We start from the raw sequence: 16940 nt of genomic DNA, 5'->3' as shown, positions 1-16940 counted from the left end.
AACAACGCCTTGTGGAATTTTAAAACAAGACATGGTATAAACAGGCATAGCCATTGCTACTGATTTAAGCATAATTTCCTTCCCTGCTGGAGATAAGGTTTTAGAACTCCAACTGCTAGTTCTTTGCTGAACACGCTGTTTAATGTAGTCGAACATTTCTGATTTTTTCCTCCCAAATTCTTCTGGTAGACCCAAATATTTGCCACCCCCGCCATGGTTAGGAATTTTTAGAATTGCCTTTAGATGGTTACGGAGTCTACCATTTATTCTAGAACCAAAAGTTATTAGAGATTTACTTGTATTGATCTTTTGGCCTGAATAATACTCATAAACATCAAAAATATCTCGTAAAGCTTTACAATTTCTGCTATTAGCTTGACAAAAGAAGAGAGAGTCATCGGCAAACTGAAGATGGGTAATAACCGGAACACCATTACCTATACGGATACCCCTGAGATCTCCAGTGGCTGTGCTTGTTTTAATTAGGTGACTTAAAATATCCGCACATAAAATGAAAAGGTATGGTGACAAGGGATCACCCTGACGTATTCCTCTCTCCGGAACAATCCAGCCTTGAGGAGATCCATTAATGAGAACAGAATATCTGACTGATTTTACCAATGCCATGATCCAGTTTATCCAAGTGGTGGAAAAACCAAACAATTTCATAGTTGTTTCCAAAAAATCCCATTCTACCTTATCATAAGCTTTACTAACATCTGTCTTGACCGCCATATAACTTTGAGAAACTCTTTTTCTAACTTTAAGAGAATGCATAACATCATGAGCAATAAGAATATTGTCCGTAATCAAACGACCCGGAATAAAAGCCGCTTGAGATTCAGAGACAATAGAACCTAAATGATTTTTTAATCTAGAGACCAAGCATTTAGAAATTATTTTATACAAAACATTGCATAAGGCAATGGGTCTGAAATCAGAGAGAGTAGTTGGGTTATCAATTTTTGGAATGAGGCATATATTGGTATGGTTTATTTGAGGCTTCATGTACGAAGTTTGAAAAAAATCTTTGACCTCTTTCACTATATCGTCACCAATAATATCCCAATAAGTCTTATAAAATCTTGCTGTTAAACCATCAGGTCCGGGGGCCTTATCATCACCAATGGTACAAACCGCCTCATAGATTTCTGAAGAACTGAAATCCTTAGTCAAGTCTTCATTCATTGAAGTAGATACAGTAGATTCAAAATCACCAAAATCGATTGGAGAGACTTGGTGACCAGAGGTAGAAAATAAATTAGTGAAGAATTGTTGTGCATGAGCTCCAATCTCGTTGTCACCTCTGTAGGTATTATCTTCAGCATCTTTAATACTTGTAATATAATTTTTTGCATAACGAATTTTTGAACATGAGATTTTATAGTGAAACTGAAGCATATCGTCCAGATTTAAACTAGAGAGGTCAACTACGTGAATATACTGCCAACGTAGATGGAGTATATTTTAGGATGGATAATTATCCACCAATACATATACATGAGTGGAAAAAGTCTAAATAGTGGACTTTATTTTGCCTAGCTAATTTTTTTGTGTAATTTTATAAGAACTAGTTCATTTTATCAAATTGTTTTTACCTATATATAGATCATTTGATATCGTATCAAAATTTTAAGTTCAAAAATTGATGTTTTTCTTTTTTTTAATCTATTTGTTTGATTTAGTTGTAATCTTATAAGACATTATTGCTATGTTGGTCTTTTTGAAATTTATGGTAAACGAAGTGAAAATTATGATCGACCAATTGACAAATTTAAAATAATATATGAAAATATATCAAGTTATAAATTCAAGCTAAATGAATAATGATCTCAAAATACTGCCGACAACAAGTCATTAATCTCTTTTAAAATATATAAAATAAAATAAAAATCTAAAATTCCACAAAATAAGCTTTAAAACTCACTTAAATCTCTCAAAATTTGTAATTCAATACACCCCAATAAAAAAATAGTTCATATATATCTTCTACAAGGTCTCATTTACGAATAATAATGCAAATTTGATAGAAGAAAAGAAGAAGTAAAACACGACAAGACATGAAAGAAGCATGCAAGACATGAAAAGTTATATTGTCTGAATTCGCTCTTTACGTCGTTTGACAACTTCAACCTTAGCTTGATCACTCTCATTAATTATTCTTGTTTGTATTCAAATGAGAAACCTTGAAACACACGGCTCCAAAGACTTCCAAAACTTAAAAGACCCTTACATGACACGACCAAGTCATCGACAACTCCAACCTTGTCTCTCTCTCTCTTATCTCTCTTCACTACATATTTTCTATATAAATGCATAAGCATAAGTCACACTGATAAGCTAAGTAAACTAAAACATGAGTACAAAGATGACATCTTCCATGTTCCTCTTTCCCCTTCTTCTTCTTCTTCTTGTGTTTCCCCATATAGATCATAAAGTGATGGCCGCCCAAAGCTTTCGTCCTCCACGCACTCAGAGTCCTCAGCAAGAGAGTAATCCGACTTCGCCGACGCTTGAAAGCGTTCGAGACGCTATGAAGAAGAAGAATGCGCAGCAGTCGCTTGATGATGCGAGGGATCAGTTTCAAGACGCTATGTCATATCAGTACTTCCCACCGCCGGCTTATCCGTGGCTAGATGTTCCGTTTCCTCCGCCTTCCTCTACTGAAGTTTCGAATGCGTCTTCAAATATATGCATGTTTTCTTGTATGTTGTGTTTTGGTTTGCTATTTCTCTTGTTTTAATCTATATGTATGGGTTAATCAAATTTTACCGATTTGTGGGATAAAATATGTTTTAATCAAATATCCTTTATTCTTAATTCAAAATTTATTAGAAAAAATACTTTTGAACAACTAGTGCAGCGTTTTCTTTAACGGTTTAAAATGAAAAGAACATTAAACTAAACAAATATCGAAGTTATCTAGATGCAAAGCATGAAACATGTCGTCCCCTTGTTCTTGAATCGACAAAATTCTGTTTCGAACTTGCTGGTCTAGTTTTTTAACTAGATGCAGAACGGAAAATATGTTGCATGGGAATGGAAACGAGTACGCGAGAAATAACGCACAACAATTTAGTAATTAAAAGGAACTGGATGGTAATGTGGAAATCTTGGGATTTATTTCTATCACGTACGTCCATCTGAAGCACACTTGATATTAACCATAGTAGAGAATAATCAAGAATGATACTTTAGTTGAGGTTAATGTCATCACTCATCTTCTCATAACTTATTTTATCCACCATTTCTTGTACATATGGTCGAAGAAACAAAATATGGATATCGTAACTGAGAAAGTGATGGATATAGTTTCCTTGGCTAAAGAACACTTTAGTATACACTTTAAACTATAGCCACCTAGAACCCTAAACTTGGTAAATTAAAGTGGCACGAGCTTTTAAATTTGCAGTGGGTTATTAAATGGCGTCTTGAAACATCCGATCATATTAAAAATTTCGAGTACAGGAGACTAATTCAAAGTTCAAATGATATATGCAACTGCTAAAGAAAATTATTGGAGATCAAACTGTATCAATTTTATAAGATTGATGCAAAACTAGCTTATTATAACATCAATTATTATAGTTGATGCTAAAATATGTATATTTAATTTACTTATAAATAACTGATTTAAAGGACGCACGACATCTCTTTCTTCTTGGTGGAAATCTTGCTTATTGAGAAATTTTATTTGAGTTCATGAAACTCTTCTCGACATCCCAATGTTTCTTAGAAATACACAATTTACTAATTTTCCAGAATTGTTCATAAATGATACTCCCAATATAATTCACCCATTTTGTGTTTATCCTATTAACATCATAAATAAAAATACATAAATTAAATAACAGACTTAAAATCGTATCACTTAGTTTTGCGATAAAATTTAAATGATACAATATAATATACTCCCAATATAATTCACCCATTTTTTATATATCATATTAACATCATGCTAAAAAAATGAATTCATATATTTTCAGCATGTGATTAGGTTCCAACAAAGCCAACTCCGGAGATGAGAAAAGCAGTGGCTTGCATGAAGAGGTATAAATATAAAAATGCGTTCCCAAAGGCAAAGTCGTAGCAAGCACAACATAATATGTATATACCCATCATCACTTCCTTCAAATTCACTCTAGCAACAAAAACATTTTCTTTCACTCATTAGTTTCCATAGATATTGCTTTTTATCAACTCATATTTTTCTAACCTGTCCGAATAAATCACTAGACAAAACACACATGACTAAATAATATGTAAGAATTTATGTTATGTTATGTTATCATTAGATTATATACCTTTTGAGAATTCCTCCATTCCGGGCAAGCAGCTTAGTCTTAAGAGTATCTCCTAGTTTTTCGGTGACAACCCATTCATTGACTCTTTCTCCTTCAAATAAGCCAATGAAAGTTCCTTTGGTCCGGTGCATAGCCATTACATTTTCGAACAAAACCCAAAAGACCACGAGGTAGAACGATCTAGACACATGCATACAGTGAAAATGTAACAACTAGCTAAGGTAACATATAGAGTGAATGAATATGACCATTATAGTATACTACTTACCTTGGAGTGGCGATGATGCCGAAGATGGTGAGGATAGAAGGACAGTATATAGTTGACCAAGTAGGGATTTGAACTTCGGGAAGGAAGACACTTGTAGGAAGAATGACACAGTAAAAGAAGAAAGTGAAGAAGTGGACAATGATCTTTCTTAGGAAAAAGAAGCTGTAGATCACGTAAAACTTCGTCCAAATCTTCACTCTCTGTTTATCACAAGTTTTTTTTTAATTAGGTTTAGGTTATCACAAATCAAACTCCTCTTAAGAAAAAATATCTTAAATGAAAGAAAAATTAAACAAAATTATATTCCGGTTTAGGTTGACAAATTAGTGGTTAGGGTTTAGATTTTGTAATTAGACGAAATTATATTCCGGTTTGGGTTGACAAAATAGTGGTTAGAGTTTAGATTTTATAATTAAACGAAATTATATTTCGGTATGGGTTTATAAAAGAGTGGTTAAGGTTTGTTTTATTTTTTAAATATAATATGATATGGCATATTGTTTTATTTTGATTGGCTAATCAATAGGGGTGAACAAGGTTGGTTCACCCCTAGAAGTGAACCCAAGTATTGCTCATAAAAGAATATCTCAATTGTTGTTTCCTTGGTTCCACTTGGTTAACCAAAACTAAATTCCATATTACTCAATTATATCAATAATTAGGTAATATTCAGATGATTTTTATTAGGACATACCTATTTCACATGTGACATGTTTAAACCAATGTTCTAGAAAGCGGTTTTGGCGGTCTCTTAGCGCTAGATTTTTATGTAACGCCTAGATAACCGCCTCGACCGCTTAAAATCACATGAGTTTTATTTTAGTTATTTTTTAAAAACAAAATTTCAACTATACAAATGTAAATTTATAAGTTTGATTTCCATGCACATGGTTATAACGTTTATATGTGGTTTGATATGAACCAGGAGACTTGTCCCCATTGAGATAAGTGAGTGACCAATCATTTTAGTTTTGTTTATTTATTTTGTTTTTAGCTACTGTTAGAAACTTGTCCTCTTCTTATTTTGGTTTTAGGTAGTGGTTAGAAACTTGTCTTCTTTCAAAGTCGCTAGACAAAAAATGTAGTTGGCATGTGGGAAGTTTTGTGTCTGAAAATGAAATAAAAGTAATTTAGTGGTAAAATACCTTATTGTGAATAATATCTATCGTCATTTTCCGGAAGAGATTGGCTGGACCGCACGACCATCGATGTTGCTGGAATCTAAAAGCCTTGAATTTGCTTGGTAGCTCGCTTTTCACCTACAACCACAGCTAACTTTATTTTATAATGATTATGTACACTCATAGTGGAAGATGCATATAAAATATATGTTTTGTGATTAGTCTTTGCATTTTACATATAACGTACCTCAAGGTCATTGATGAACACAAATTTCCAGTCGAGAAGACCAACACGAACGGCCAAGTCCATATCTTCTACGGTCGTTCGGTCTTTCCATCCTCCGGCCTCTTCCATCGCCGCGATTCTCCATATTCCCGCAGTTCCTACATTAGAGAACACTCCATATCAATATATATATATATTTTGAATAATTAAAGAGGTTTTAGGTCGAAACCCATACATCCCTTCAGACCCGAGACCAAAGCATGTTATATATATTGTAACGTTTCTTTTACCATTAAAGCCAAAGAAAGCATGTCTTGTTGATCCAGATTGTTGCTCAGCCATGAAGTGGTAGTTCAGAGTCATCTCTTGCATCCTCGTCATTAAGCATGTGTTCGCGTTTACTGCATAACCAAATCATATATGTCTCGTACGAACCCACATTCACGTTAACTTTATATATGTCAAACTCATATTTGTCAAGTACCATTTTTTTCATGTACCCTTTTTTCTCTCATTGTCAAATTTTGTTACAATGTTCCACATCCCAAATGGAGTTGTACATCTAACATTTTATATATACATGATCATCTCTACTCATTGCTAATCGATTTTGAGTTAGAAACCCATAATTCCGGAAACAAATTAAAATGTCTAGAACTTTTGATTTCTTATTATATATAAATATGTACATACCAAATCTCCATCGAGCTTGGACAAGAGCGATCTCAGGGTTGTGGATAAGAAATGGGATAGCGCGTTGGAGGTAATCTGGCTCGGGCTGGAAATCAGCATCAAATATGGCAAGATAGTCACAAAGCTTTACGTAGCTATGCCTCATGCCGTGCATAAGAGCTCCAGCCTTGTAGCCATTTCTGTTGTCTCGCCTCTGATAGTGTATGGTTATGTCTTTAGATGCCCATTTTGCACACTCCATCCTTATCAGTTCCTGAAATTTTATTAACTAATTAAGTATATTGTATACAACCAACCCAATAATATTCATATAATTAAGTCATATCTTTTTTTCCCTAAGTTTTATTAGCGCACTACTATGTCCTTGGAGAGTTGATTAAGAACGGACCATGATGGCTGGATCGGTGGAATCGTCTAAAACTTGAATAACTAGGCGGTCGGATGGCCATATCAGTCTGCATGCAGCACCTATAGATAATTCGAAGACCTGGAGATTTAAAAGTCAAAATAATGTTGTCAGTATTTTTTTTATTTTACATATCCATCACACATGAAAAACAAACTTATAAATATAACCAAAGTAATTACAATAATCAAGTTTGAATATCTTAAAAATTATATAAAAATATATATAACAAGTTTGGAAAACAAAAAAAATATAACTATTTTCAAGTTTGTGTACGTACGTCAATATATTATATAATGATATTGGTTGGTAGTATTATGAACACTTTCCCAAAATATAAAAATTACTTTTCAATTTGAAAAACCAAGTAATTAATTAAAGAAAAAGAATGATATTTAAGTATTTTATTTATTTATTTTTGTATGGTTCATTTTGGTAATATATTAATAAAGAAGCTTTAGACAAAAATGGCAGACACTTTGCATAAATTCTGCTAGTCCACTCAAAAATAAAATGGTGGAGCCAACTTCTACAGAAAGATAATTTGTTCTTTTACACAAAAACTTGAATATTACTTTTAGTCTTTACTTATCAATAAATATATATCAAAGATAATATAAAGAGATAAGGAGTAAAACATTTCAACCTCTCGTTCGTTGTACATGGGAATTTGGACAAGAACCATTGGGTAGTTTTGATGAGGACCAAGCTCCATATCTTCTTGCATTGCCTCCCATTTGTAGACTCTCTCAGGTTTGCGGTTAAACAACTTGACGTAGAGTACTACAAGGTTCATGTAAGCCCACTCTACGAAAACTAAGAGGGAGAGGATCAAACACACATCCACTATGTACTTAAACATTGGAACTATGAGTGTACTCTTTGTTTCTTTCCACATAGTGTTCATGCTTATCCCATTCCCAACACCATTCATGGATGCTTTAAGACCTCCTCCATGGAACTTTTCTCATAATAGTAGAACAAAACAAAACTTTAGTGTGTGAAAAGTTAGTTTTTAAATTTATTTGTGTTTGACAGTTACATTTACAATAAACAAATAAACTCTAAACATGGGAGAATTAACAAACCAACGAGGTGGAGAATCTATAGAGATGAAAAGAATATATAGTTTAGTGTATTACTAAAAAAATGTTAAATTAAGGATAGAAAAGGTATGAAGAGGCTCATGGCTTACCATTGTTGAGAGGAGGGCAAGAGATGAATCGTATAGGAAAAGAAGAGGCTTCAGAAGCTGTAACATGTTTCTTTATTTTGAGTTCAGTGACTTTAGAATTTTTAAATGCTGCCTCCTTTGTTATTTTTAAGTAAAGAGTACTCATTGTTTTTATATATATATTTTTGTATGAGAATATCACAACGTGGGAATAATTTCGTACCTCAAGTAACTAATAGGGATGCGAGAGAAAATACATTCTAATTGCAGAAAGACAACATTGAGTTTGTTAGTAGTTTTCAATTTTTTTTTTTGTCTTTTCAAAATTTCGATAATTATTTAACATTGATACAACCGTGGCTGTGATACGTACATATTCAGAATAAAAGGTTCGAAGTGTTACAAGCATATTTAGCAAGAAAGTTTGATTGAAAAAACAAGTTTTGAGTGTAAACACAATTTCTATTAAACCCTAAGATGTATAGTTTTTATTGATACTATGTACATGGATTCAACTCCAGCGTTGGCCGGAGTTTCTCTGAACCACTTTATTGAATAATGAGTCCAAGTTTAAGTCCTTATTAAGACCTGGAATCATAACCTAGTGTCAAGGATAAAGCCTCAAAACAAAACAAAATAATGAAAATTAATAACATAAAGCACAATTGTTTTTTACGACAAACGGTTAGGTCATGAATGGTAAACTTAAAAACGGAGAGTTTTTCGTCCCGAACCACAATAACGCACTTATGTTACCATTCAACCCGAGTTTCTTTTAACTAACATTTTTTGAGAAAGAAATTATTTTTTGAGATTTGCGGAATTAACCGATATATATATAGGTGTAAAACGCTTTTAAAAACATAAGTAGTATTTACTTAGCGGTCCAAAAATACCGAAAAATGTACTTATCCCACAAATTTTTTTTTTTAAATACATCAGTTGAACAGCACCGTATATTAAAACCGCTTTTCTCGCACAAACAAATACGCTGTCACCATTCAAACTCTTAATTTTGTGAATTTTAATGCTCCTCTATAGATTAATAAACACCTAGAGACTCTCCCTTCCAAAAAAAATATACATAGATAAAAGAGGCGAGATTCGTTTCTCTGGAGACAAATTCTGAGAAACTCATCATATACCATATTCACATGTGTCACTTTCTTATTGGATTAAACAGATAAAAATAATTAAAATTTTAAATCACATAAAACAATATTATATTATTTTCAGATGGGCATTTTCTTATATAATGTATTTGTATATTCTATTTCTCTTTGTTATTTCCCATTTTTTTGTGAAAACTTTATTATATCTTTTTTATAAAAAATTCTCTATATATGTTATGTCAAGTTGTCAACAAGAGTGTAAAACGTGGGAATAGTATACTCCTTATCCAAAGCAGCTGACAAAGATGTGGAAGAGAAAACAAGAGAATCTTGTGTATGTTATCAAACAAACAAAAAAATTAAGGAAGAAGGTTTTGTAATTTTTATAATACATGCTTTTCAAAATGTTGAATAAGAATCAGAATAAATTATATTAAAAATAAAGTAGTGTTAATATGGTTTACGCTTATCATGACCAACTCGGAAACGTTTCAAAACCTGTCAGCTTCGGACAAGTGCGTATATGTTGCTGTTTTCATTTGAACCACACGAAATGGAAAAGATCGTATTAAAAACACACATGAGAAGTTTAGTTTAAAAACCCAAAAATATCAAAACTAATAGACTTTAATTTGTCTTAAACACGTTGATTTTTGTTTCTGAAAAATATAGTATTGTTTGTACTTCAAATTTGAAAACTGTTTAGTTAATGAATGTCTTGGGAAAATAATACAATTCATGTTTTTTTTTTACCATGTCTCTTGGTTTTCTATAGAAAACATCGTTTTTGGAAACACATTCCAACAAAAATCTTTACTTTGGGAGGTTTTGCATGTTTCCAAGAAACTATAGAGCATGTCGATATTACGGCTTAAGGGGAAGCAAGCAATAAGTGATCATAGTGCCCTATCTACTCCGGAAGGTCCAACTATATATACTGCTTCACGTTGCCATTGTACAATATATTAATTTCAAAAATGGCTTCTTCATCTTCCATGCCTTCTTTGATGAAAGATGAAGAGCCAAGAAACTGGGCGGAGCTTCCTTCGGAATTAACGTTTTCGATACTGAATCGGCTTGGCGTGATTGATATACTACAAAACGCTCCGAAGGTGTGCAAACCGTGGCATCGCGTCTTAAAGACCCTTTGATGTGGAGGAAGATTGACATGAGCAACTCTGGATACTTTGCTATGAAGAAGGATCTCGAGAGCATGTGTCGTAATGCTGTTGATCGTAGCCAAGGTGGTTTGCTTGAGATCGATATTTGGGATTATGGAACTGATGACCTCCTCAATTACATCGCTGATAGGTTCTGTCTCTTTCTGATCTTGTCTTTCTCTCTCTCCATAGTCCATATGAAACACAAACAAGTCGATCATTTTTAGCTTTTAGTGATGAATGCACTTTTTGAAATCGAGTCGTACTTGGTACAAGGTTGAACTGAATGTTTTCTTGTTCAGCTTTTATTCCATTTTACATCTTTATTAGATTCTGTTTTACACTTTTACACACGATCACTTGCAGGTCAAGTAATCTGAGAAGCCTTAAACTTCCAAATTGTTTCCTAGTAACAGATGAGGGAGTTGCGAAAGCAGTTGTGAAACTACCACTCCTTGAAGAGCTTGATATTTCATTCTGCGGATTTACAGGAGACTCTGTGAGGGTCGTAGGCCAGTCTTGTCCAAAGATGAAGATGTTGTAAAAACAAAGAAAGTAGAACCGAATTCTACAAAACCACTCTGTTATACTAACAGACGTGCGGAACAAAGAAGAGCTGTAAGACGTACAGCGAACAAGAACTTTTACTGAATAATACTTTTCTTTTATTTCTCTGATTCTCTAGTTCACTCTTGTTCACTTTTCTCACAATGAGATTACATAACTTATATAGAAACTAGAAATGTAACTTACTCCCATTACCCCATGGACTCATTATTGTCCTACATTAAACATAATTTGAAACCCCCAAATTAATACTAAAATCATAACTGACAAATACTTAAACTCTCACATTTATTCTTTGACCAAGCATTGAATCACATTTCAACAGAAGACATTGACGATAAACGACAGCCTTGCGACCGAGTTCTTACATTGTGAGTCGAATTGTGAGTCGAATGATATCGCCATAGCAATTGGAGAAACCATGCCTGAGCTACGCTACCTCGAGCTTGGTTGGAATAGACTAAATAACACGGGCTTGAACGCCATTCTTGACGGCTGTCCACACTTGGAACACCTTGATTTGAGCTTCTGTTTCAACCTCACGCATGTCAGCCTTATGGAGATGCGATTACCTGAGAGGATTAGAGTCTTAAGACTCCCCGATGTCTCAGCTGCTGATTTAGTTATGATATTAAATTGGTGTAGTAATTCCACACCTTTACTATGATCCCTAGAGTAGAAAGGTTTCTTTGCCTTAGGTTCTTGTTCGTGAAAGCTGCAAATCCCCTGGATCATCATCCTGTCCAGAACCTCCACGGGGATGCCGTGATTCACAACCTAAAACAATCCTTATTTTTCAGCAGCTTCTCCAATCTTCTCCACCACGTTTCCTCCTTTCAGATTGATGGTGAGATTCTTGGGAGGTGGTGGCGATTTCAGGCTTTTGCTCGAAACATCGCTGTGATTCCTGAATCCACAAGGCCTTTCACGCACATTTTCATATTGTTGAAAGCTTTTGCGTCACTTCAACGATCTGTTGTCTTTTATTGCTTCTTGGCTTTAACTACCAAAGTTTAACTACTTGACGGTACGGTATGTGTTTGTAGTTTGATTTCTAGTAATGATATTACCTGAGAGGATTAGAGTCTTAAGACTCCCCGTTATCCTTTCGATTATGAGTATGAAGATGATATATATGACCCTTATCATGGTAGTTACGACAGTGATAATGACTCTTTCTGAACAATGCAGAGCCAAGAGACGGGTTGTTTTGCTTCTCTCTTGTCAAGTCTGATCGTGTGTGGCTTCTTCTTCTATTTTTTTTTTTTTTACTTTTAGGGTTACCAACTTATGAACTCGTTCATGCCCTATTTAGTATGAACTTTTTTATTAAGTTTTGTGTGCGCGATACTGGCAAGATGGTTCTTTTTTTAAAGTGTGACTTTGTGGTCGAATGAGGTTTTATATTCTTAATATTAACAGAAAACCAACAAAACAAATTTTTTTGACTATATTCGCAATATTATAATTTTTAAATGAAATATTAACAAATAGTCATTAACTATTTCTATTTAATGTAATGGTTATAAATGTGTTTGAAAATAGAAATATTAATAAATCTTATTAGGCTAATAAATAATGGTTGATTATAGTAAATATTTCAATTTTAAAAGTTTATATTTCTCTTATTTTCATATATATATAAATGTATCTTAGTGTAGTAAATTAACAAAACTTAAAAATATTAATTAATGGTATAGCTACTTGTGATTCGATGTTTATGTAGATAGATAGATGTGACTGAACTTAATTATAAAGTACAATTTTAACAAATTTTGTGTGATTAGTACTAGTTATTTTCTTTGTATACTAATAGCAAAAAAAAAAAATCTATCTATTATCATATCCCTTATTTCTATAGATTTTTTTTGAAAAAAATAGAAAATTCATACATTTTAAAAATTAACATTAATCAATAAATGTTTATTGTGAAGCTATATATAAGAGATTGCCAAGCTAGAGAGATTTCAAAAACAATGACGACGATCTCTGATCTTTCCCAGGATTTGGTAGAAGAGATACTGTCTAGAATTCCAATAACTTCTCTTGGAGCTGTGAGAACCACTTGCAAAAGATGGAACACTATCCAAAGATCGGATTCTATGTAAAGCAGAAGCAAAGCATCTGTTTCTTGGATTCATGATGAAGAAGTATAAGCTTTGCTCAATGAAGTTTGATCTCCATGGACCCTTTAAAGAAGAAGCTTTCGTGGATCCAACTATAAAGGAGTTAGGTAATTTATTTAATCCACTCATTAAGATATCGAAAGTTTTTCATTGCGATGGGTTATTGTTATGTGTGACCACCGGGGTCATAACAATCATATTATTGTTATGTTTTGATTTTACAAGGGAGAGCTTTGGACAGCTTCTTCCTCTGCCGTGTTTGAACTATGAAGACGACGTAGGAGCTCTTAAGGGGAAGCAAGCAATAAAAGTGATCATAGTGCCCTATCTACTCTGAAAGGTCCAACTATATATAGCTACTATTTGTAAGAGATAGATATGGAAAGGTTAATAGAGTCTTTGTAGATCACTGAAACCCTTCATTGTACAACCTATATATACTGTAAATCTCTCATGTAATAAGACAAGCAGCCATTTCTTCTATATGGTATCAGAGCAGTAGATCTAGACCTAAAATTTGTTTTTTTCCTCTGCTGTTGGCTTCTTTTTCTTCTCTACCATGTCAAACACGAGTGAAACCATTGCTTTGGTCAATCCTCCTCAACTGCTTAGTATTAACATGTCTAATGTTACTAAGCTTACTGCTTCCAACTATATCATGTGGAGCCGCCAGGTTCATGCTCTCCTTGATGGTTATGATCTCATGGGTTATCTTGACGGATCGGTTCCGGCTCCGTCACCTACAGTCACCACTAACGGCGTCGTGACTCACAACCCTGATTACTCGCTGTGGAAGCGTCAAGACCGACTGCTATATAGCTCTCTTCTGGGTGCTATTGCACCAACCGTTCAGCCTCTCCTCTCCAAAGCAACAACGGCGAATCAAATCTGGACTACGCTCCTTGACACCTTTGCTGCTCCCAGTCGTGGTCATGTGAGACAAATCAAACTGCAGATTCAGACGTGGAAGAAGGGTTCACGATCCATTGAAGACTACTTCCATGGTCTTACTGTGCGTTTTGATCAACTAGCGCTCCTAGAAAACGAAATGCGTCTTGATGATCAAATTGAAGCGATACTTGGTGGTTTGCCTGACGAGTACAAGCCCATAAAGGACCAGATTGCTGGTCGTGAAAAAGCACCTCAACTCCCTGAAGTGTATGAGAAGTTACTTAACCATGAGGTAACTCTACAAACCCTTGCTGATGCGTCTTCTCAAACGTTACCAGTTACGGCGAATGCGGTGACTTATCGAGGTGCTAATAACAACGGTGGTAAAGGCAACCAGCAACAACGTAACAAGAACAACTACCGTGGTAACCAACAACAGCAGCAACAACAACATTTTTCACAGAGAACCGGTCAGTCTCAGTCACGTGGTTATCAAGGTCGGTGCCAGATTTGTGGAATTCATGGGCACAGTGCTCGAACGTGCTATCAACTACAACAACAGTACACTGGAGTCTCACCACAGCAACGTGCATACCCCCCATGGCAGCCACGAGCCAATTTGGTGATGGCAAATGGGTATGATGCTGCACCATGGCTGATGGACAGCGGAGCTACACATCATGTGACTTCTGATCTCAGCAATTTGGCTTTACATCAGCCTTACAATGGGGGTGAGGATATCCAAATCGCTGATGGTTCCGCTCTGCAAATTGCTCAAACTGGTTCTACTTATCTACCTACTCAATCTCGTGATCTTGCTTTAAATGATGTTCTTTATGTGCCGGATATTAAGAAGAATCTAATCTCGGTGTATCGTATGTGTAACGCTAATCGAGTTTCTGTTGAATTCTTCCCCGCACACTTCCAGGTGAAGGATCTTCGAACTCCAAGGCAGGACTAAAAATGAGTTGTACGAGTGGCCAGTCAACATTGCTAAACCGACACTGTTGTTTGCTTCACCAACATCTAAGACGGATATTTTGTCGTGGCATTCAAGATTGGGTCATCCAGCCTCTGCAGTTTTAAAAATTCTTGTTTCCAAGTTTTCTTTACCAACTTCATCGTCTTTGCAACAACAATTGTCATGTTCCGATTGCTTCATCAATAAGAGTCATTAGCTTCCATTTCACGAAAATACTATTGTGTCTACACATCCGTTACATTATATATATTCTGATGTTTGGACTTCACCGTTGTACTCCGTTGATGGCTTCAAGTACTATCTAGTGTTGGTTGATCACTACACTCGCTACACGTGGTGGTATCCTTTGAAACAGAAGTCGCAAGTCAAGGATGTATTTCCTTTGTTTACAGCCCTTGTAGAGAATCAGTACAAACAGCGGATTGGAACTTTGTACTCGGACAATGGTGGAGAGTTTATAGCGCTGCGGTCCTTCTTGTCATCTCATGGGATCACACACTTAACAACTCCACCTCACACTCCTCAACACAATGGAATCTCAGAACGGAAGCATCGTCATATTGTTGAAACCGGACTTACACTCCTCAACAAAGCCTGTATGCCGAAAGAGTATTGGAGCTATGCCTTTGCAACTGCCGTGTATCTAATCAATCGATTACCTACAGCAGTTCTCAATCACGATTCACCATATCAGAATCTGTTGGGGACACCACCAAACTACTTGAAGCTGCGGGTGTTTGGATGTCAGTGCTTTCCCTGGTTACGACCCTACACAACACATAAACTCCAGCCTCGATCATCATCTTGTGTTTTTCTGGGACATTCCACCACACAAAGTGCCTACATGTGCTTGAAACCTACAACAGGTCGTGTGTATATGTCTCGTCATGTTAATTTTGTGGAGAATGTGTTCCCGTTTGCTTCTTTCCCGTCGCAATCGGTCTCTGGTTCTGAGACGACATGGGCGTCACAACTCACACCTCACGTGACGTCAGTTCCACTCCGGTCGCTCGTACAAACTCATCCCCAAGTCCCCGTCGAAGATTCTCACCAGCAGTCGCCGGTTGTGCATCCGCCGTCTTCGCCGTCGCTCTCGTCGCAGACAAGAACCACTGCTTCTTCTTCACCTCAGTCACCACGAACCTCGTCCTCTCACAACAATACTCAGTCCTCGACAACACAAACAGAACATAATCCAAGCCCATTACCAAATTTAGGCCCAAATTCGTCACCTCCTCATAGCCCATCAACACATTCAGGCCCAAATCTTTCAACTCCTCCTATTAGCCCAATTCCATCAAACCCAAACACTACTTCTTCTTCCTCGTTTCCTTCCCCAAACGCATCCCATGAACCTTCGCCCAGTCCTCCACCACCACCAAATAATCATCCTATGCGAACCCGAGCCAAGAACAACATCGTTAAACCCAATCCGAAATTTGCTCATTTTACAAGTCTCCCTAAACCAACAATTCCAAAGACCGTGACTGAGGCGTTAAAGGATCCAAAGTGGCGTGCTGCAATGAGCGATGAGATCAATGCCCAGATTTGAAATGGCACACACGAACTGGTTCCTCCTTCTCGTGCTCATAATATTGTTGGGTGCAAATGGATTTTTACCCTCAAGTATAAAGCTGATGGTTCTCTTGACAGGTACAAAGCACGACTTGTTGCCCGTGGTTTCCATCAACAGCATGGACGTGATTTCACAGATACGTTCAGCCCGGTGATAAAATCCACTACGGTGCGCTCTGTCCTTCAAGTTGCTGTCAATAATGCTTGGCGGATCGAACAAATCGATGTGAACAATGCGTTTCTTCAAGGTCGACTTCACGAGGAGGTTTATGATACTCAACCCCCTGGTTTTGTTGATCCGGAACGTCCTAACTATGTGTGTCGTCTCAAAAAGG

The 16940-nt window shown here is 35.8% G+C and overlaps 3 protein-coding genes across 4 annotated transcripts; 2 read left to right on the top strand and 1 right to left on the bottom strand.

Moving 5' to 3' along the window:
• Positions 1–3902: 3902 nt before the first annotated feature.
• On the bottom strand, positions 3903–8317 carry LOC17880615 (probable mannan synthase 15). 2 transcript variants are annotated; one of them, XM_006283432.2, is made up of 10 exons: positions 8214–8317; positions 7665–7979; positions 7001–7099; positions 6613–6865; positions 6210–6320; positions 5941–6077; positions 5718–5831; positions 4573–4772; positions 4305–4484; positions 3903–4141 (listed from the first exon to the last, which is right to left on the bottom strand). In XM_006283432.2, exons 1-10 carry the CDS (start codon positions 8277–8279, stop codon positions 3994–3996), a joined length of 1623 nt encoding a protein of 540 aa, XP_006283494.1. In that variant the 5' UTR covers positions 8280–8317; the 3' UTR covers positions 3903–3993. The 2 variants fall into 2 exon arrangements, with proteins under 2 accessions (XP_006283494.1, XP_023635652.1); XM_023779884.1 differs by lacking the exon at positions 3903–4141 and having other exon boundaries at positions 4311–4484; positions 4573–4662.
• A 1964-nt stretch (positions 8318–10281) lies between these two features.
• Positions 10282–10546, top strand: LOC111829764 (putative F-box/LRR-repeat protein 23). The gene has a single exon (XM_023779885.1). The coding sequence runs from the start codon at positions 10282–10284 to the stop codon at positions 10453–10455; it is 174 nt and encodes a 57-aa protein (XP_023635653.1). The 3' UTR covers positions 10456–10546.
• Positions 10468–11698, top strand: LOC17880523 (putative F-box/LRR-repeat protein 23). Its single transcript, XM_023778488.1, has 3 exons — positions 10468–10615; positions 10831–11004; positions 11380–11698. The coding sequence occupies exons 1-3, from the start codon at positions 10473–10475 to the stop codon at positions 11696–11698; spliced, it is 636 nt and encodes a 211-aa protein (XP_023634256.1). The 5' UTR covers positions 10468–10472.
• The last annotated feature ends 5242 nt before the right edge of the window (positions 11699–16940 follow it).

This window comes from Capsella rubella, unplaced genomic scaffold (genome assembly GCF_000375325.1).
Source record: "Capsella rubella cultivar Monte Gargano unplaced genomic scaffold, Caprub1_0 scaffold_7, whole genome shotgun sequence".
NCBI classification, from domain to species: Eukaryota; Viridiplantae; Streptophyta; class Magnoliopsida; order Brassicales; family Brassicaceae; genus Capsella; species Capsella rubella.
This window is presented reverse-complemented; position numbering and strand designations above follow the sequence as displayed.